The 22,642-nt window shown below is 40.9% G+C and overlaps 1 protein-coding gene across 2 annotated transcripts in view; it reads right to left on the minus strand.

The window, feature by feature from the left end:
- Window positions 1-10,264: 10,264 nt before the first annotated feature.
- NOX4 (NADPH oxidase 4) overlaps window positions 10,265-22,642 on the minus strand; it is a 318,054-nt gene continuing 305,676 nt past the window's right edge. For both annotated transcript variants that reach the window (XM_029602293.1, XM_029602294.1), the window contains exon 18: window positions 10,265-11,335. In XM_029602293.1, the coding sequence (XP_029458153.1) occupies window positions 11,215-11,335 (121 nt within the window). In that variant the 3' untranslated portion in view covers window positions 10,265-11,214. The remainder of the gene's footprint in view (window positions 11,336-22,642) is intronic.

Below are 22,642 nucleotides of genomic sequence, written 5' to 3' on the forward strand. Positions count from 1 at the left end.
TTGACAAGTGTATGCCGATGGGATGTTCCGTATCTTGTGCATATTTCGAGATGTTTAGCACATTCCTGCATTGGGACTTACAAAAAAGGGCTGGGAACGGTAAAGTGGCCCATTACATTGATGATTTGTTATTTGTGGGACTGGCCCACACGAACACATGTGCACGAACCTTGGTTACATTCCAAGAGGTGAAGAGGAGCTTGGGGTTCCGTTGGCGCAGAAAAAAAAAACCAGAAGACCCAGCGACTACCCTGTCCTTTTTAGGGATAGGACTGGATATGCAGGCAATGACATCGAAGCTTCCGCTTGAAAAACTGCACAAGTTACGAAACATGCTCAGGCAGGCATTAGTGAGTAAAAAGGCTACGTTGGTTACCATACAATCAATAATTGGAAGTTTAAACTTTTCATGCCAAGTAATTCCAATGGGGAGGGCATTTTTGAGGCATTTTGTGGATGCAACAAAGGGAGTGAATTGACCGCAACATCACATTAGAATATCCCACCCGATGAAAAAAAGACATATTGATGTGGCTGGAATTCTTAGACAGTTTTAATGGTATATCAATTTGGCAAGACGAGGCGGTTTCAAGTCGGGACCTAGATATATACACAGACGCATCAGGAGGGTGGGGATTCGAGGCATACTGTCAAGGTGCCTGGTGCGCAGACCCATGGCCAAATGATACCGGAGTTGCAAAACAGTTTAAGTACACTGCAGCGGCCAGACATTATAGTCATACATTTAGGGGGTAATGATCTGGGTGAGAACTCGTCCAAACAACTGATAGATAGGGTAAAAAGAGATCTGGAAACAATAAGGGATATGACCTCGGGGACGACTATGATATGGTCAGATATCATACCTTGGATTAAATGGCAGGGCAACAAGTTATAGTGCAGGGGCCGGAAGAAGGTAAAAGACAGATCATTTTATGGGCACAGAGGATGGGCATCCAGTAGATCAGACATGAGTGGGCGGACGAGCCATGTTTAGGCCTGTATCGGCCGGATTTGATACACCTATCGGGAGTGGGATACGATTTGTTTGACAATGCTATACAGGAGGCGCTAGAGCATGTATTTACGGAAGTAAGGCCACAGTTGTGGTGGTGGGGGGCCTGGGACAAGTAAGATACTATCCCAGGCTGATGGCAGGGGTACTCAAGTCGGTAGGCAAAGAGGGGTCTGGAGGACATGGTGTAGACAAACCGGAGGTCCTAGGGGACGGAAGAGTGCGTATAGGTGGGCGTGGGCTGCCCGGAGGAATGGCCCCATGACTTGGACATGGTGGGGCGCCGGGAAGATGTTTTAGCAGACTGGCTTACATGGCAGACGCCGGCACGAATCCTGGGACGGTAATATGGATAGTTGCACCAACGACTCGGGTACCGGGAAACTGTTTTATGTTAATAGTTAATAAAAGCAGTTAATAAAAGCTGCGACCTGTTTTTCACCAAACTTGGAGTATGTGTGTTACTGTATGCGGTTCGAAGGGGGTGGGGGGGGGGGGGGAGCGGACACAAGGGTGCAAGCTGCCAATGTTAAAAGAGGCTCTGCTTGATACATGCACTAACCAGTTTTTTGTGTCACTATTAGGATACAGCCTCTGCTGGAAAAGGAGGAGGAGGGCTCACCAGGTTAAGGTAAGTTGTGTTCATCGAGAAGCCTGAAATTATCCAGGAATTTAGGAACATATTAGCTGGAGAGGGGAGATAGATGTTATCCCTGTGGTGGTTGTGAGACAGATTTTTCCTTTAATTTTGGGAAGAGATTACCCTAAATTGGAAAGATTAATCAAAATAAGGCATGAATGTGTCACTGCACGGTATCAACAAAACACACAAAGAAAGTGGTGACAATTTTTCAGTTGCAGAGATGGGGATGATTGAGGACTCCGGGCTCGGTAGGAAATCCTGGGCTCAGAGGAAGAAGGAGAAGAGAAGGAGGGCTCAACTCAAAATATTTGTTCAAGAGAGTTTGGAAGTACTTTCAGATCAGATGCTGGAAAAAAATCCCTAGCTTTCCAGAGGAACAAAAGGGCGAGGTTAGTCTGAAATATGCTTTTGAACAAGATTGCATCTATTCTGTAATAGATGGATAAAATTTAAATAAATATTAATCACTTGTTTTCCCCTACTTTGAGCTAGAACTACTATATTGGGTATAGGCAGGGCATGATGGGGCTCAATGACAAAAACCCTACAGGCGAATTTTAAATCGCCCACGCGGGTAAAATGCAGGGGTTACGCGCATGGCCGGGCCTTGCGCGCATTTTAGAAGAGGCCTGGCAGCGCGCATAACCCCCATTATGTGCACAAGAGCCGGGCCTCGGCAAAGGGGCGGTCGGTACAGCGGCCATTTGCTGCTCTGCCGGCGCGCACAACTTACGCCAGCTCAGGAGCTGGCGTAAGTTCTGAAACAAACAAACAAACAAAAAAAAAAAAAAAGGGAGGAACTCTTAAGGGGTCGGGGAGAAGGGAAGAGGGAGGGATGGTAGGTAAGGGGTAGGAAAGTTCCCTCCCAGTCCCCTCATTAATTGGAGCAGATTGGGAGGGAACTGGGGAAGGGCACGATGCATTGCTGTGCGAAAATTGCAATATTTCACACCTTTGCGCACGCCGCCCCGGATTTTATAACGTGCAGGCACTGGCGCATGCATGTTATAAAATTGCATGTCCATGTGGGCGCACCAGGTAGCATGCACATGGATGCGCACGCATATGTTTAAAAATCTACCCCTAGTTATTTGTATGCATATGTCAAATGCATACAAATAACCAGGAAATAAATATCTTTGTGATGCCCATCTACCAATATTGTTATTGTTCAAATCATTATAGGTATTTTGGTACCAGATATAATACGTTGAAAGGGATTTATATGTTGGGCATGTCAACATTGTGTGGGGAGACATAAGGATTGCGAGTATACAGTATGAATTAATTTTAGTGAGTGGTTGTGATGTATGACATGAATGTTATGATTGGTACATGTGGGAGGTGATGCGTCGTTGTTGGTTTTAACCTGAAATTTTTGTAGCACATAGTGGAACTTATGTAATATGGATATGTGAAATTGGTGTTTAAATAAAATTCAATATACAATTATTGTCTGGCATTATAATTTGCCAAGTTCCTCTGTCTCAGCAGTATAGTTATTCGAGTAACAGAGGTAATGCACATATATTTATGACCTGAATAGGTTTCCCCGTTGTGTGGGTTCGTAGGTATAGGTACCAGCCAGAATTTGTTTAGATCGTAACATAATTTTAAGGTAATAACATGGACAAGATGCATAGTTATACTGATCAAGTCTCAGCTGAAATTCTAGCAGGGTTTAGACTATTAGATACACCTATACCAGCACCCCCAATGTGAGGGGGACTGGAATGTCCTTATTAAAACTAAGAGGAAGTTGATACGTATGGAACTTCACGCAGCCACGTTGGCTGAATACTGTCACAAACAGAATACGTAGGGGTCTTAGAATTAATAAAGAGCCACATCTTTTTTCTACCGATGATGTATTTGTGGAATGCTGGAATGCAATCCTTAATAAATGTAGTCACGACCTTATGGTTTTAATTGTGTCAACCATAAAAGTTCAATTGGAAACACTTGGTAAAGAAATTGAAGCGGAAGCCCTTAAATTACAAACTAGCTTTTCAGTAGAAGCTTTTGATTTGCAATTAAATGAACATCAAAAGCAGTTAGATAGTTATCGTCAGGATATCAAGAAAATTAAATTGAGTAAACTTCAACGTGACGAAAAAGACTATACTAGTGGGTACGTTTATCCTTGGATGCAAATTAAAAGGTTTAATAAGTACAGGAATAAAGGTGACTTTTCATCCTCATCAGGTGATTCTTCTGATGAGGATAGATATACTCATGATAAGAACACCCATGATAAGCACCCCTCTGATAATGATAACGCTAGACAAGTACGTTTTAATGAACCTGAGGTACAACACGAGGGTAATTACCCCATTAAAAACGGATCAACAGTAAGGGGTGGAGGCTCTAGAGGGGACTACAATTATAAGTCACGTAAGAACTATGGCTATAGGGAGCCTTACAATTTTCGACGTTGATCCAGCAATTCTTTCAAACCCAGATAATGACATAGGTAAACATAATGTGGTAAATTTATCTTCTAGATCTTTTGATAAGTCCACATTACAGTTACTCAGTAAGGGGTTGTCATTTGTTCCTGTAACAAAACATGATTGCTTTTCCACTCAAGTCGATTTACAAAAATTCTTTAGACGCCTTAGGTTAAGAAATTTTTTCGGTCCCCATCAGCAGGAGTATCAAAAGGATAAATTATTTAAACCTTCCAGGTGGATGCCGCAAGAACCACCAAATCCATTGATCCTGGCTTTTGAAACTTTAGTCACTCGAGATGTTGGGGAAATTGAAATGCAGAAAGAATGGATTAATTTTAATACATCTAGGGAGGATATGTATGTTATTCAGCAGCTTAGGGAGGACACCAGTATCACCATTAAAGGGGCCGATAAAGGCGGCGCCCTGGTAATCATGGATACTGCTGCCTATGAAACGGAAGCTTGGAGTCAGTTAAACAATGAGGCTTTTTATGAACCGAATGAGGTGGATCCTGGGCATGATATCATGAAGTATATTAATGAGACAGTCACTAACGCTAAAAGGTCAGGGTTGATTACCAATAAAGAAGCCAATTTCTTGAGTATAGATAGGTTTTCTACACCTTATAAATCAATATCAAAACCCCCAGGTCGGCCCATCGTCTCTGGACGAGGGTCTGTGTTTGAAAATGCAGCCAAATACATCGACAATATGTTACAACCCCTTGTAGTAAAAATTAAATCATATGTAAAAGATACTACATCTTTTATTAATGTGTTAGAGCATTTCGGGGAGGTTGCGTATCAAAGCAGATTAGTAACAGCGGACATCACGTCTTTATATACAAACATACCCCAACAGGCAGCTTTGTCCATTGTAGATTCTTCTTTAGACCAACTAGGGATTTGAAGTTCCAAAAAACATATTATTATGCAGTTGGCACAAATCGTGATCACTAGATTTTATTTTCAGTTCCAGAATCGATTGTTTAATCAAATTAAAGGCATCCCTATGGGATCCCCTCTTGCTCCTTCTATAGCATGCCTGTATGTGGGTATTTATGAGGAGAAATATGTATATACTTCTCGATATTTTGCTTGTGTTCAATTATATAAGAGGTACATTGATGATCTTTTTTTCATCTGGACAGGTAGTGAGCAGGAATTAAGACAATTAGAACAATATTTGAATATTTGTGATCCGAATCTTCAATTTACGGTACAATCCAGTAGCCAACAACTGCCATATTTAGATATTATGGTAAAGATCTATAATAATAAATTATGTACATCAGTGTATACCAAGCCCACAGATAGAAATACCACCCTCCATTTCCAAAGTTTTCATCCAAAAAAGTTAAAAGAAAGTATACCCATAAGCCAATTCTTACGATACAGACGTATCTGTTCTACTGTGAAGGAATATAAGAATTGTGCTGAGGGGCTCATGGAAAAATTTAAGGAAAGAGGGTATCCAGCTAAAATCATCAAACGGGCTTATAAGAGGGCATTATATGCAGATAGGAATAATTTACTTCTTCCTAGTCCCTGTAACAATATCAGTAGACCTATATGCACCCTTCCCTTTTCTACCAAATCTTATTCAATTAAACAAAGCATTTTACAACACTGGCAGATTTTACATGTATTACCAGGATTTGAAGAGCCCCTGATTTTTGTGATGCGTAGAGGTATGAATATGAGATCTTTAATATCTAAGTCAACAAAGTTAGAAGTGCAGGATAGATGGGGGCAGGTTAGATGTGGAAACTGTTCTGTCTCTGATAATGTATTGGAGATTAAAGAGTATAATGTACCCCAATTTGCGCAACCTTTTATCCTTAGGGGAAGGTTTACTTGTGCATCTAGCATGGTGATTTACGTGGTTATTTGTCCTTGTGGATTGCTATACATCGGATACACGAAAAGGCAAGTGAGGCTACGGATTATAGAACATAAAAGCAGACTTTGGACAGCTAAAATAGGAGCGCCATTGGTATCGCATTGGAATGCATTTAAACATGAAACGGAAGATTTGAGGTTTTTTGTCATTCAGCAGTGTCAAGTACGCCAGCAAGGCGACATAAGTAACATTCTTAGGAGAGTCGAACAGAGATACATATATACATGGAATACTGTCCACCCCTGAGGATTAAATGACATTATTGAGTGGGAGGCCTTTTATGGTGTCTAAGGATTCTTTGGGTGGGAGGCCTTTTATGGTGTCTAAGGATTCTTTGGGTGAAGAAATCACCAGTGAAGATGGCAGTGAAGATTCCTCCCATCCTGTAATGATATATATTCAGACAGTAAATTATGATCGGTATGATGTCTGTGGACAGTTAAATTTATGCTTTTGGTTAGTGGGCATTTAAATAGACGTATTTGACGTTGTGTTACTTTGTTAAACGATTGTTCTGTGGGCAGTTAAATAGATGTTGACGACGCTCGACGTAAGTTTGCTTATACGGAGTTTCAGACACGACAGTTGCGCCAAGCATGCCGGCTGAATGGGTGCCTTACATTTTTGTAAGAGTACATTTTTGAAAGAGTACATCGGCGGTTGAGTTTACAACGGCAGTGTGGGGTAAGGTAATATCAATTTTATATGGTTGTTTTAGGTTATGGGGAGGAGTTATTAGATCAGAAGCATGTCCACAAAAATGTTATGTATCAGCTGGTGAGTGTATTTTAAGCACCACAGCGTCTGCGTTATAACAGCGGGTTGTGTTTGATGGACAGGGTACAAGCGTATATCAGTACAACGTTATTTAATTTGAAAATTATTGCTAGGTTGATCATTATAATAAGTTTGGAATACTTATGTATCAGCTGGTGAGTGTATTTTAAGCATTATAGCGTCTATGTAAACTGCGGTATAACGGCGGGTTGTGTTTGATGCATAAGTGCATAACAGTACAAAAGTCAGTTATTTTGAAAATTATTTGCTAGGTTGATCTATATAATTCATTATAATAAGTTTAGAATACTTTTTTGACAGTTTCAGATTTATAAGAAGGTTAGACATTGGATAGTTGGATTTAATACACTATTATATTCAATACAGGTGGTGAAGGTTGAACAACTTGTAAGCTGTTGGAGCCTTTTTCCCGTTGTGTGCTGTCCTTGGTGATATCGATAATGGTTACAATGTATTTGGAAAGAAGCAAGTCTTATATTTGATATTGAAGATAAATCATCAGCAAAGTCATTTGTAGCTGGATTCTGACACATTATTCAGCGTAGTGACTGATCAAATTGGGTAAAATAGAGATGGTTGGTACCATTTGAGTGGTGGTGATGGTGCACAGGGTGTATATACCTGTATGGATAGAAGATGTTTATCTAAAATGTTATTGTATTATATTTGTTAAATACCAAAAAGACTCTCTTATATTTATGTACTGTGGAGACAGCGAACTATAACTCTTGAAAAAATATCTGTACAACCACATATAAGATGAACTCACATTTAAACACCTCAAGTGAGAAAACAATGTAGTCTAATACCAGACCTCATACCACGGCATAATAAATGATGCTAGTTTAGCATATATTGAATCTGCCAGTATGTATAATCATAGGTCTTTAATAAGTTAAATTTTTCTTTTCATTTTTTTGCTTCTGTGCAAACAAATTTGTGAATCTTGTGCATCTTGTGAAGAAAATAATTACTTAAAAACTTTTTAGTTCATTTGATCGTATTTTTGATCATTAAGTCAAATTTGACCAACACTTAGCTTAGTAATGCTGGTGAAGAAACGCCATTATTTTTTCTTCAGAGGCTAGTATGGAAAAGCCCGACACTGGATCCGTGTTTCGGCGCGTGCCTTCGTCGGGGGCCGAAATGAATAATATCGGAGCAGCTGGAGATGGCGGCTTCTGCCGGTGTTACGTTTGAAACATAACACCGGCAGAAGCCGCCATCTCCAGCTGCTCCGATATTATTCATTTCGGCCCCCGACGAAGGCACGCGCCGAAACACGGATCCAGTGTCGGGCTTTTCCATACTAGCCTCTGAAGAAAAAATAATGGCGTTTCTTCACCAGCATTACTAAGCTAAGTGTTGGTCAAATTTGACTTAATGATCAAAAATACGATCAAATGAACTAAAAAGTTTTTAAGTAATTATTTTCTTCACAAGATGCACAAGATTCACAAATTTGTTTGCACAGAAGCAAAAAAATGAAAAGAAAAATTTAACTTATTAAAGACCTATGATTATACATACTGGCAGATTCAATATATGCTAAACTAGCATCATTTATTATGCCGTGGTATGAGGTCTGGTATTAGACTACATTGTTTTCTCACTTGAGGTGTTTAAATGTGAGTTCATCTTATATGTGGTTGTACAGATATTTTTTCAAGAATTGTATTATATTTCACATTTTAGGTTATAGAGACCAGTGCTATGTGCGATTGGTAGTCTTACAACAAATGATTAATATGACAAAAAAGTTTCCTATCTGATGCATGGACATGAAGAAATCAGCACTATGAAGATGCCAGTATAAATATATAATTTGTGGAAGTTAATAATTTTTCCCTGAAGAAGCCCTACAATACGGGCGAAACGGGTATCTCGGAAGGTAGTATAAGGGAGTTAAAACATTATACTGGTGATTTGTCATCATAATATTGTTATTGTTCAAATCATTATAGGTATTTTGGTACCAGATATAACACGTTGAAAGGGATTTATTATACTGTATGCTATATGTTGGGCATGTCAACATTGTGTGGGGAGACATAAGGATTGCGAGTATACAGTATGTATTAATTTTAGTGAGTGGTTGTGATGTATGGCATGAATGGTATGATTGGTACATGTGGGAGGTGATGCGTCGTTGTTGGTTTTAACCTGAAATTTTTGTAGCACATAGTGGAACTTATGTAATATGGATATGTGAAATTGGTGTTTAAATAAAATTCAATATACAATTATTGTCTGGCATTATAATTTGCCAAGTTCCTCTGTCTCAGTAGTATAGTTATTCGAGTAACAGAGGTAATGCACATATATTTATGACCATCTACCAATGGAAACATCTGCCCCACTGAACTGCAATAATTTGAGACTCATATTTGTCTCCTCTTGGATAGCTGTGCAGTGGAGTGAACAGTTGCCTCTTTAAAACTTTCATTTTATTTTAACTAAATAGTTCAAGGTGTAAATAATTAGTACAATCAAATGATTGCGTTACTGTTCCATTTATCCTCTTGCTGGTCTCAGACCACTAGAGAACATTTACCCTGGGAGAATGTTTCTCTTGCAGAGGGGAATGAGCATCAGAAGTGTGATCAGCACCTCTCATTAAAGAATCTTGTCTGGGGGATTTGTGACATTTTTTATCCATATCCACAAATCACAAAGGAGCACAAATTCTGCGCTCTGTGGCTTATTGTTTATCCATATAAAATAGACTAGTCTGGGGGCAGGGCGGAGGCTATGATAGCCAGATAAATACCCCATTTCAGTATTATTCAGCTAATATAGCCAGATCACTTTAGGACTGCCGAAGAGCAATCCTAAAATTAGCCAGATAAACTTATTCAGCTATCTTTGACATATCCTGGGTATCTTAGGAAGTGCAGGTGTGCCAATGAATATCCCAACTTTGCTAGCCAGCTGGAGTCTGAGTATGGACCTTGTAGAGTTTCCTAAAGATGCTGCAGAGAAAGGAGTTTAGCTGTCATCTTCTGAAGGAAATGATACTTTTCAATTAGTTTGAACAACTGTGAAACATGGCTTGAATCAGTTTTCGATCTAGATCCCCACTTATCCTTCCTCTGCTAAGACATTAGAAACCACTTGGAAATTAAAAAGTCCAGATAAGCTACATATCTCTTCATATGGGGGCAAAGTTCAGAGCCGGCCCACATTGTTGCAAAGTTAGAGACCTTCATTTTCAGTTTTATTTTATTTTTCCTGGGAATTTCTCCGTGTTTATTATAGCAAACAAAAATGGGAGTAAAATCAGTGGGAAACAGGCTACATTTTTCCCACTTATTTTCTCCCATTTTTGTTCATTATAATAAATATGGAGAAATTCCCAGGAAACATACAATAAAAACTGAAGATGAAGGTCCCTATGCAATGTCTAAGAATACGTCTCCCCACAGATTTTGAAGCAGTTCTCAAAGGGAAACATGACCTGAGGAGGTTGGCACCTGTTTATTCCCTGTAAAATAAAGAGTGTGTGGTGTTGCCTTACCTGACCAAACCCTGCCTCAGAGTCCACCCTCATTTCCTGTGGGTAAAAGTATGCACATTGCTGATCCCCCTGCATGCTTTTACCTGCATATAGGGTGGGCAATTTTCCGACAGCCTACTTATAAATTACTTTTGAAAATTGCTTTGAAAGTCTGGATGGGAGGGTAAGAAGCAGCCTACATTTTGGATTTCCCACGGGAAGGAAATGCAATCTGATAGAGTTACCAAATGGCTCTATGACCAGATAGACTTGGTTCTGGTTCTACCTCACTACATCTACGGATTTTCAGTTCCAATTTTTTAATAAAAGGACTACAAGTTCCTAGATGCAACGGGGTAAAACCAGAACTGGTCAGACAACATGATGATGAGGAAACACTAGAGAGGAATAAGACAGATAATAGCGCTATGATCAGTGATGGTGACAGAAGAGACAGAGCAACATTTTAACACAAAAGCTTAGGTGGAAACTCTTAAATCCTCATGAATACATGTTTGTTTTTCAGTAATAAGCTATTTTGATTTGCATGCAGGCTTGATTTTGTACTGCATTTTTAATTTTTGGAAATCTGAAGCCCTGAGATGAATGAAAACTTTTCAGGTATTACTTGAGATGAGGCTTCATCTACTATAAATCCCTTCCCATGCAGAATTTAAAATATTCCCTGGTCAGTTTGGTTGCAAGATGATCACTCAGTGTCATCAACCATAATGCACAACTCTATTCCAAATAAGTCACTGACTTTAAATAAGCATAAATAAGATCATACATTAACTCCTTATTGACATACTGCATCAGGTTATGCTATAGAAAAGATACAAAAACTTAAATAAAGATTAAAATGTCCCAGTATTTGCTTTCCTAACTTTGGCCCTTCACAGGCTTTCAGCTGAATGATTCCTTGTTGTATTCGAACCTTGTCCCAAATGAATTACTTCTGTTGCTCAGTTTGTGAAGATTCTTGGAGATTTCATTTGGTCCACAGCAAAACACGCCAACGGTTTTCCTGGAAGATATTAAAAAAAAAAAAGAAATGCCATTACATCATTAATGAAAGTACTAGGGTCACAGAGATATGATAGCCGAAAAAGACCATACAGAAACTGCTAAGATCTTCAACATTTCCGCTCTCTCAGAGATCACCTGTACTTTAACCATGCTTTCTTGAATTCAGATACTGTCCTTGTCTTCATCACCTCCACTGGGAGGCTGTCCCATGCATCAACCACCCTTTCTGTAAAGATATACATCCTTAGACTCTCCTTACTGTATCCAGTTTCACCCTCATCCCATGAGCCCTTTTTCCAGAGTCCCTTTTCTGTTGAAAGAGACGCACCTCTTGTTCATTGATACCTCTGATGTATTTAAATATCTCTTATCATATATTGCCTTTCCTCTAGGTTATACTGTTTAGATCTTTACGTTTTTCTCCATATGCTTTACAATGAAGATCAATGACCCTTTTAGTAGCCACTCTCTAGACCAACTCATCCTTATTATATTCTTTTGAAGGCTTCCAAATAAGGTCTCACCAGGGACTTATACAGAAGCAATATCATCTCTTTCTTTCTGACCTCTTCCTCTGCAGCCAAGCATCTCTCTGGCTTTTGCTGTCACCTTCTCCATCTGTTTGGCCATCTTGAGATCATCAGATAATATTACCCCAGATCCCACTGTAGTTTTGTGCATAGCAAAATTAAGGTAGGAATATTCTGCAAAAGCAGGTATAGAAGAAAAGAGCCTGAGAAGGTGGGGATCAATAGTGTTCACCAGGGTATTCAGGTTTTGAAAGCAGAACTGTGCATGACCAGTTCATGATGGAGGGTGTCTAGGACCATGGATTCCAAATGGTGAAAAATACTTGTAGAAGTTGACATCAGAGGTCAGATTAAGGAGAAAACAAGTAGGGCAACGTAACCCTCACAGTTCTTATATCCAAATGACCCATTCTTAATTCAGTCTCGTGTCTATGTTACTGACCTCTGGTACATTAAGGGCATGTCATTATACTTGAATTAACAATATATTTTCATTCATTGGTCAGAACTATACAAACTGCTGAATCTGTCCAGAGCGACTCATAGATTACAGAAGTGTCAGACAACACTGGAATTTTTTTGTTTGTTTTATTTTGGATGGGCAACCCTTATTCCTTTGTTGGGAAGGGGGAGAATCTTCTTGAGGGCTTACCTGCTAGGTTGGGGAGGGCTCTAATGTTTCCTCCAAGAAGTGACTAGGTGAGTGCACATTTTTTTTTCCTGTGAGCAACACTTATTTTTAAACCAACAATCTTTGAGCACCAGTTTTAGCGTTGCATTTCTGTATATAGCACAAAGAAAATAACCATGTGATAAAACCTGTGAGCAATACTCTGAAATGTATGAGCGATTGCACACGCGCTCAGCTTAGAGAGAACTCTGGTGGTCACTCAGCTAACATGAATGTTAATTTTTTTTTGTGTGTTGATATCCACATTAGTACTGTGGTCGTGCTATTGGTGGTAAATGCTAATATGGCCTTGGTAAATATTTTTGCATTATGTATTGGTGAATTCCCATTTAAGAAGAACTAAAAGTCATGTAGGCCTGAGTGCTGTGACTGATGTCAGTGAGAGGTACTGTGCTAAACTTAAAGAGGAGGCACCCTGTGGCTGGTGCCACACCACAGCTGTGCACCTAAGGGGCGCATTCCTGGGAAGAGTTTTTCGGCATGAGGTGACTTTGCTGATCTCTGAGTTATTGGCTGTTCTTCGCAATGGTGAAGAGGAGAGCCCGGCTCAGTTCTGTTCGTCTAGCCTCTACTCCATCTCAATTTACAATACCACAAGTTTTTACTGTTGAGGAACAGTAACAATCAAGAGCAATACCTGTTGCAGGGGCTGCTAGAGAGACAGCTGCCACCCTACTTGAGCTCAAAACATCTTTTGGCCTCGATAGTCATCCTCTGCCTCCACAGCTACTGGAAACCAGGAGCAGCTTTGGCCTAGAAACAGCTTCTGAGGTTGGCGCTGCCTCTTTATCTCAATCACCTGCTGAGAGTTCTCTTTCATGTCCTCTCAGCCTGAAGCTCAGTGGAAATCCAGTTTGGAGAAGCCTGCTATTGTTACTCTGAATGATATGTGGATGTCTTTTTTGAGCTAACAGTGAGTAAGAGAATTGATGACATTTCTTCTGATGATGATCTTGTCTGTGGTACAGAATAATTCAACTGAGCAGAATGAAAAAAATCAAGTCTCTAGAATCTCAGAACTCTCACTTTCAAGACTTTAAAATTGCAGCATGTAAAGATAATGGGGTGATTCATCTGTGACTTGAAGTCTTTCAAAATAGATCAAGGGGTCGATGCTATAAAAAAATGCGGAAAGCAGGTGCTGAAAAGTCAGTGCCCACTTTCTTAATGTGTGCATGGCGCCCGCAAGGAGGGCGCCAGGCTATATGCAAATTAGGGGGTCGCACTAGCAAGGAGGTGCTAGGATCGCTAGCGCGACGCCGCAGTAACCGGTGGTTTTCCGGTTATGAACACCGACGCCAATAAACTCGGCATCGATTTTCATAACTGCAGCCGGCCGGTTATGAAAACCGACACCGAGCATATCGGCTTCGATCTTCAAAGCGACCAGCAGAGGTTTTTTTCTGCTTTTCTGTACTGTTTTTTCAATGTGATCAGCTATTAATGGCTGCTGAGCTATAAATGTGCATCTGAGATGCACTGTATTGCATCGGTCCCCAAGATTGTTAACTTTACGCATTCTCAATCTTCCTAGGTCTCTTCTCATCCCTCTTCATGAATTATTTACGATGTACTTGAAGTATGGCCTCTGCATTGCAGAGAAATCTCTTCTTTCCCCTGTTAAAATTTAGTTGCCTTTTAGGTGTGGGGATAAAGATGGGAGAGGATAATTACTTCTTCTCCTAGACCTGATTCTGCAAATCTTTCCAGCTTTTGGGAACAATTTTCTGAGGGTATTATCTTATTAGTTACATGTTCATCTGAGAATGAGAATAACCTTATTATGTGGCTTTTTTTCTGTAATGTGAATTTTTCCTTTACAGGCCAAAAAGTTTGGGTCTTTCCAGACATTTGCAGATCTACCCAGCCTAGGAGGAAAGCTTTCCTGCAGCTTAGGGAGTCTGTATTTTCTAAAGGAGGATCTTTTTCTTTAAAATGCCTGGTTAAATTTCAGGATAATGCTTATATTTTCTCTAAATCTAAACAACTGAAGGCCTTTTTGGATAATAGAGTCAGGAAGAATTTCTTCATGGAGAGAGTGGTGGATGCCTGGAATGCCCTTCCAGAGGAAGTGGTGAAGTCCAAAACTGTGAAGCACTTCAAAGGGGCGTGGGATAAACATTGTGGATCCATCAGGTCTAGAGGACGCATATAAAGAGCAGGTAGTAAAATACTGCACGGAGCGGCAGTAGCCACAGAGGCATTCACGGAGCGGGATGCCAGTGGCCAGTGGTAGGTGTCCACCTTCACGGAGCGGAAGGATGTAGGGCTGTCATCTCCCAATTAAATAAAAAAAAACAAAAAACAAAACAGGGATGGGATCCATCAGGTCTAGAGGACACATATAAAGAGCAGGTAGTAAAATACTGCACGGAGCGGCAGTAGCCACAGAGGCATTCACGGAGCGGGATGCCAGTGGCCAGTGGTAGGTGTCCATATAAAGAGCAGGTAGTAAAATACTGCACAGAGCGGCAGTAGCCACAGAGGCATTCACGGAGCGGGATGCCAGTGGTAGGTGTCCACCTTCACGGAGCGGAAGGATGGAGGGCTGTCATCTCCCAATTAAATAAATAATTAAAAAAAAAAAAAACAGGGATGGGATCCATCAGTTCTAGAGGATGCATATAAAGAGCAGGTAGTAAAACACTGCATGGAGCGGCAGTAGCCACAGAGGCATTAACGGAGCGGGATGCCAGTGGCCAGTGGTAGGTGTCCACCCTTCACAGAGTAGAAGGATGAAGGGCATCCATCTCCCAATTAAAAAAAAAAGAAAAAAAGAAAAAAACAGGGATGGGTTCATGGGCTATAGGTATTACCAATTATTAGGCTTTTCAATATTTGATGATAGTTAATGTGACTTTCAAGGCATGCTTCACTTTCGGTGCATGTCCGGCATGACTCCCTGCTTCAATGACAGGGGAAAAGAAAAACTGATACTTCACACATTTCCAGCATTGCCCTCTGCTTCATGGCAGAGAGCTATGCTGCCGCTTACCCAACTAATCAAACTTAATATTTCACTTGGAAGCAGCTCCATCACTGCTCTCTACATTAATAGTGGGGGTGAAAAAGGAATTAGAACATAAGGTTACAAAGAGCCAAGAGAAACAGTTAAGTATGAGAAAAAATAAGTGTAAGGCTTGCTGGGAAGACTGGATGGACCGGTTGGTCTTCTTCTGCCGTCATTTCTATGTTTCTATGTTTCTATGATACTTCCATTATTGACTTTTGAGTTTCACTGACGAGACGATTGTAATCTTTTTACTCTTTTTCAGCATATTTTTCTTTGAGATGTTAATTTTCTTATTTGTATTGTCCCGTGCCCTTCTTTCCTTCGTATTTTATTTATTTTATTTAACATGTTTTGTATACCGTCCTTCGGTTTCGCCATCAGAACGGTTCACATCATATTAGTTAAACAATGATTGATTCATATTAGCTAAACATTTTTGCATCATAATAGTTGAACAGAAATTACTTCATGGAGTCTATAGATTGTATGTTAGTTTATGAATAATTCATGTGTCTATCCTTTTTATGTGGTGTTGAACGTAGTCTTAGGTGTTCTAATGTTGAATGTGGTCTTAGGCGTTGAACGTAGTCATAGGTGTTCTAGTGTTGTCTTAGATATTATTGTGTTGCATTGAGGTTGTGGATTTTCTTGGAGGTTGGTTGCGTGGGTGGTTGTGTTGATGGATGTCATTTGCATATGCTTTGGTGAAGAGCCAGGTTTTCAAATCTTTTTTAAAGGTTTTGATGTTAGGTTGCAGGGGCGGATTGTGGTAAAATAGTGGCCCGGGGGATTTTTCTCCATACTGGCCCATGGGTACCCAATTACATATACAATATAATTTACATATATAATTTACATATAATTTACATATATATGTACACACCCCTATATTTCGGTATGGTCCTCCCATATCAACACAGTACTATTTGCCAACACTCAAAGAATAACAACCCCACCTATGAAAAAGAATACCACAAATATTACACCAGAATCTAAAATATCAATACACCTACTATCAGGAAAACAGAACAGGCCAAGCTACTACAGATCTCTACAGAGAAACCACATGCTAAAAGAATGCTTCATCTCAGTCTTTGCATGCATAACACAAACTCTCACCAAATACAGAATACAAAATGAAGTAGCACAAATGACAAAAACTGAAATGGAAACTCCAAGAAGCCAGACTCCATGTATTAACAATAGAAAAATAGAACCACCATTCCTCATAAAAGAAATAAAATCAAGAAACATAAAACATCAATTATAATAGTAAAACCATAATAAAATAATATTTCAAAACTACTGATAAATAGAATTTCTATTAATTAAAATCATATACATTTTTTACAATGTCCCAAACACTAATAAAATATTTCAAAACAGCACATATATCAAATAACATTCAATAATTAAAACTAATAAGGATTTTAAAAAGCCCCTGCTGTCCCCTTCTGTGGGAGCTCTTTATTTCCAGTCACCCTGATATTGTCGAGGATTAGGAGGTTATCCTCTCTCTCTCACAAATACTCACATGTCCATTCTCTCTCACACATACACATACATACACTCACATACATACACATTCATGCTCTTATACCCACCATAACTTCTCGCTCTCACTGACACTGACACACTCTCAGGCTCTAAGACACTCGCCCTCCACACACACTCCCTTGGATTTTCTCATACACACTCATGCTCTCACACTCACATAGCATACACACACACACACTGATCCCCAGGCAGGCTCCCATTCATTTTCACACCACTCCCTCCCCATCCCCCAGACATGCACACATTCATTCTCACACACAGACCCCCAGGCAGGCACCTATGCATTCACACATACACCTCCAGGCAGAGTCCCATTCATACACACGCACACACTAAAGGCAGACCCCCCTCTCTTTCTTTTGCCAACAACCTCGCAACCTCTCTCATTCCTCTGCTGCCACTGTCACTGCTGCCGCATGGCTATTTGGGAGGCGCCGATTGCTGCTACTGACACTGAAGCCCATTCTTCTGCCTCCTCTGTGCAGGCCCCGTGGGCTTCCACTTTCTCCATGCTGATCTCGTACATTGTGAGATCCGCATAGAGAAAGTGCTATTCTTGCACATTCCCAAAGATTACATGTGCCAATCACTAAAAAGTAATTTATTTTTTTTTACCTTTGCTGGCTGATCTTAGTTTTCTAATCGGTTGGTCACAGGCTTTTTTTTTTTCTACCTTCCCTTTATTTTTTTGCCAATTCCTTTTATATTGTCTTTTTTTCTATTTTTCTCTCCATCTTCTTCCCTCAAACACACACTCAGGTTCTCATTCTCACATGCTTTCTCTCTCACACACACACAGCCTCTCACTGACATGCTGTGTCTCATACAATCATTCATACACACAGGCTCTCACTCTCACATGCTGTCTCTCATACAATCATTCATGCACACAGGCTCTCACTCTCACATGCTCTCTCATACAATCATTCATACACACAGGCTCTCACTGTCACATGCTCTCTCTCATACAATCATTCATACACACAGTCTCTCACTGGCACATGCTGTCTGACACACACACAGGCTCTCTCTCACTCCCACATGCTGTCTTGCTCAAGCACAGGCTCTCACTCTCACATGCTGTCTCTCTCACACACACAGAGGCTCTCACATGCTGTCTCTGCAAACATTCAGATCCTCACTCCCAAACACAATTTCTCAACTCATCTCATACACGTGCACACACACACTCTACAGACCCTCAGCCTCTCTCTCACCTCTGTGCCTCCTCTTCGCGGGTCGCCGCAGGATGGGCTCTGCAGCGGCACTGATCTTCTCGGGCCGTGGTGGCCCTGCTACCGGGCCTCTTCTTCTTCTCGGGCCGCGGTGGCCCTGCTACCGGGCGGCCCCTTCCTCTTCTCGGGCCGCAGCGGCCCTGTTACCGGGCCTCTTCCTCTTCTCGGGCCGCTGCTCCTCTTCTGCATGTGCTGATGCTCCTCCTCCTTCATGCCCACACAGCTCCGGAAACGTTTACTTCCGGGGCCGCACAGGCAGGAAGGAGGATGAGCATCGGTGCGTTTAAATGCAATCTTTTTCTTCGGGCCGTGGTGACGTGAGCCTCACTTCGGCCCTGCTGATCTGTCTGTCGCTCAGCGGCCGCATGAGCCTCCTTGCACCCGGGGGCATTGGATCCCCTTGGGATACCACTGCTCGCGGCGCCCCCTAATACTTTGGTTGGAAACTTTATAATACAAAAAAAATAAAATCATGTGAAAGAAGTGACCGGCCCACTGGGGGAAGCCCGATCCCCCGATAGGTCAATCCGCCCCTGTTAGGTTGCGTACTTATTTTGATTGGTAGTGAGTTCCATAGGGCGGGGCTGGCGATGGATATAGCTCTTTCACGAGTTGTGTTCAAATGAGTGGATCTTACTTGAGGGATTTTGAGGAGGCCTTTGTTCGTTGATCGTAGGTTCTTTTTTGGAGCATGGGGTTCGATGTATTTGCTCAACCAGTAGTTTTGCTGTCCTGTGATTATTTTGTAGAGGATTGTTAGGACTTTTATATTCTATTCTGTATTTTATTGGGAGCCAGTGTAGAGAGATGAGGATTGGTGTGATATGCTCGTGTTCTTTTGTTCCTGTAAGAATTCTTGCAGCTGTGTTCTGTAGTATTTGTAGTGGTCGGATGGTAGAAATAGGTAGGCCGAAGAGTAAGGCATTGCAGTAGCCTAGGTTGGAAAAAATGAGTAGTTGTAGGACTGTTCTGAAATCCTCCTTTGTATGGAAAGGTTTGAGCCATCTGAGTGTGAGTAGTTTGTGGTATCCTTCTTTGATTTTGTTTGTTATGTGGGTTTTGTATGATAGTTCTTTGTCTATGGTTATTCCTAGGTTTCGAGCATGGCTGACTGGAGAGATAAGTGTTTTAGGGTCTTCTGTTTTGAGTGGTTGCATGGGAGATTTGGAGACTTTTTTGTCCAGGATGATTAGTTCAGTTTTCTCTATGTTTATTATGAGTTTTATAGTGTCAAGGCATTGTTTGATTTCTGTGAGATAGCTGGTAATACTCTTGTAAGTTTCTTCCATTGTATTCTGTATTGGGACTAGAGGAATTAGAAGAGGTTTATTAACCATATAATAGTTCTTTTTCATTGTTCTTTGATATTTTTTGTTCTCTGTGTTAAATCCTGATTTCTGTCAAGTATTGTTGCTTTTATTGTAATGCAAAAAATTACAAATAAAGAGTTAAAAAAAATAACTAAAAGCGAGGGGCATAGGACATTCAATGTACAGCTGTGGCCATGAAAGCAGTGTTATTGAGAGGTACTGCACATGCTTGATACAAAGAAAATTGCACGAGGCAACTGCCTATAGTCTACTAAAGGGTAGGGCTACTTCAGTTATGTTGAGAACCTGAAAGTAGAGGCAGCAGACCCGAGAGCAGGAGCTAGGTAAGCTTCAGGTCAGTAGCATAACCAGGAACCGCAGAGGGTTAACAGTACTTGGGTTGTAACTCCTTTCATCCTAGGTGGAACCAGCCAATGTGAAGACATAGCAGAGCCAACAGTACTTTGCAGTGAAGAGAGACTGCTTTGGGAATTGGATTTTGAAGAAAAATCAAGAAAAACCATAAGTATCAAATCAAGTACTTTGAGAGGGAATAAAGTGTTATTAGTATATTTTGTTTTTGACTTTGCTAGCCATTCAAAGAGAAAAGTTGTATTTTGACTGCACACAGTTTGAAAATCATTCTGTTCTGGAACGCTGTATGCCACTGGATTAAAGGGCAAGCACTTTCATTTGAAACAACTGTGAACAGATTTTACTTTACTGAAAGGTGCAGGCTTTGTTTCTATATCTCATCACTGGGGAAGCTGGCAGAGTCAGACTTCCCAGACCTCATCACTGAACCATTACAACTGCACATTAAGACCCAATTTTTTTGTGCACACAGCAAAACTATTTTAGCACGAGTTTTACTGAAAAAGCCCCTCCCCCCCAGTCTGGCAATAATCAGGGCTGGAAGTGCAATGCAATGGATAGAGCAGCCTTACTCTCATGGTATGAGCTTGAGCAAAGCACTTAACCTCCCTGGGTTCAAACCTGAGATTCTCTAGGGCAGGGATCTCGCAACCAGGGAAGTTATCTTGAACAACATCCTATATGAATTAATATATATTCTATACTTCATTTCAGCCAACAGGCATTTGCCACAGGATAACATCTGAGGCTCAGTCCTGCTGAGTTCTGTCTTGGGCACCTGTACTGAGAAGCAAACCCAAGCCACTTGCTTGGTAATATTACTGGATCCTACCAGATCCCTTCTGGCCTATCTGAGCTACTCTGATTCTCTAAGAGTAATTTTCTAAGGGATATTTTATGGGTAAAACGGTGTTTCACCTGCAGAAATGGCCTTGCACAAAATTGCTCACCTAGTACAGAAGCAGACGCATGGGCACATGACATGTTCGTTTGCAAGTTTGCTCGGACTGAGCGGAGGAATTCCTGGGGCCAGGGAAGGAGTTTCCAGTTACATGCACGCTTTTGTATTTTCAAAAGTACATACGAGAAATGCCCCCCCAAATCTCTGCACACAGTTTAACAGGTGTGATTGTGAACAGTTTAGCAGGTAGTTACGGTTAAATCCTTTTCAAAAGTTTTCAAATCTGCGTACGTGCACTTTCCTTTTGAAAACTGGTGCTCACAGTGCATGCATTTACAGTCTTTCTGCAGATTTTTCCAACATTACCCCCCTACAAAGGTAAATCAGAACTTGGTACACACTAAAAAATGTTTAAAAACATGCCTCTCTCTCTCTCTTACAATGACAGCAGAATCCTCTTCGCTGCCATACTGCAATTTTTACAGTTATCAGCATCCCAAGATTAGGTGTCCCCCCCACCCTCTATATTTTATGCACCCATTCGAGATTTCAGCTTGGAAGCTTGCAGCATCAAGCTAAAGGATGCCAGCTTTCATGGATGTGTGGAAGTGATGGACACACGCACACATTTTCTAGCCTGCTAATGACCTTGGAGCGTGTGTAACACCCACATGCAGCTTTCAAAATGTCTCAAGCGTAGAACAGGAAGCTCTTCCTAGCCAATCCATTCTCGACAGGACAGCACTGGAAATTCGGCCGTTGCTATGGTAACTACTCGTTTATTATTAAACTGAATATATTGCAGAGAGAAGCCCGTATTCTTTGTTGCCTGCTATGTTGTTACAGACTATATTTCCTATTCTCCCCTCCTTCTGATTTTTCAGTTTCCTTTCTTTGCTGGAAAACCTCAAAGAAATACATTTGCTAGCAACAGATTTAATAACTTGCAAATGGAAGGCTTGCCCTGTACTTTTTCACTCTAAAGCATTACACACCGCAATTATTTTCTGTCCTTTGTTGCAACATACCAGTAGGCGTTCTGGCATACCAGTGTAGTACAACAAGTCAACAGCAGATGGCGGACTCTTGCTTGTCCAGACGCCACTGCATGCCTGTGAGCCAAGCGGTAGGCTCCTGTTGTTTTAACAAAGGAGCCTGCAGCAATAGCTTTAGCAATTCCAATGTTTACCAGTACAGTTAATTAGTGAATGTTTTGAATTCTGAAATCTGGAGGTTTTTCTTACTTGCTACCATGAGCCAAAGTAGTAAACTCTGCCCATGGCAGAGATGGCTTACAGGAAGAAGCCTCAGGGGTTCCCCTCTGGAAGGCATCTGTCACCTGGTCTGCTGTCATATGGGCTGCCTCCGTATGACAGCAGTGACTGGATTAGCTTTGGTAGTACATCCCGAGATGCAGTCCAGCGTCACAGCATGCAGCAATAAACATCCCAGGGGAAAGAATTCATATTGAACAATTTGTCTGATGGCAGCAAATATAGTATCAAACATATAGATGTCATATTTTTGTATTCAGATTTCAAACCTTTAAATCATGAGTACACAATTGGAATACTGTGCAAAAATGAGAAGTGTGAAAAGGTTTTAAGCAGCACAAATATCTACTGCAAACTATCAGGATTGTGGTTTTTGTCCCTATTACATCCCTGATCTTATTTCTAAATCCTCTTTATTT

This window comes from Rhinatrema bivittatum, chromosome 5 (assembly GCF_901001135.1).
Source record: "Rhinatrema bivittatum chromosome 5, aRhiBiv1.1, whole genome shotgun sequence".
Classification (NCBI taxonomy): domain Eukaryota; kingdom Metazoa; phylum Chordata; class Amphibia; order Gymnophiona; family Rhinatrematidae; genus Rhinatrema; species Rhinatrema bivittatum.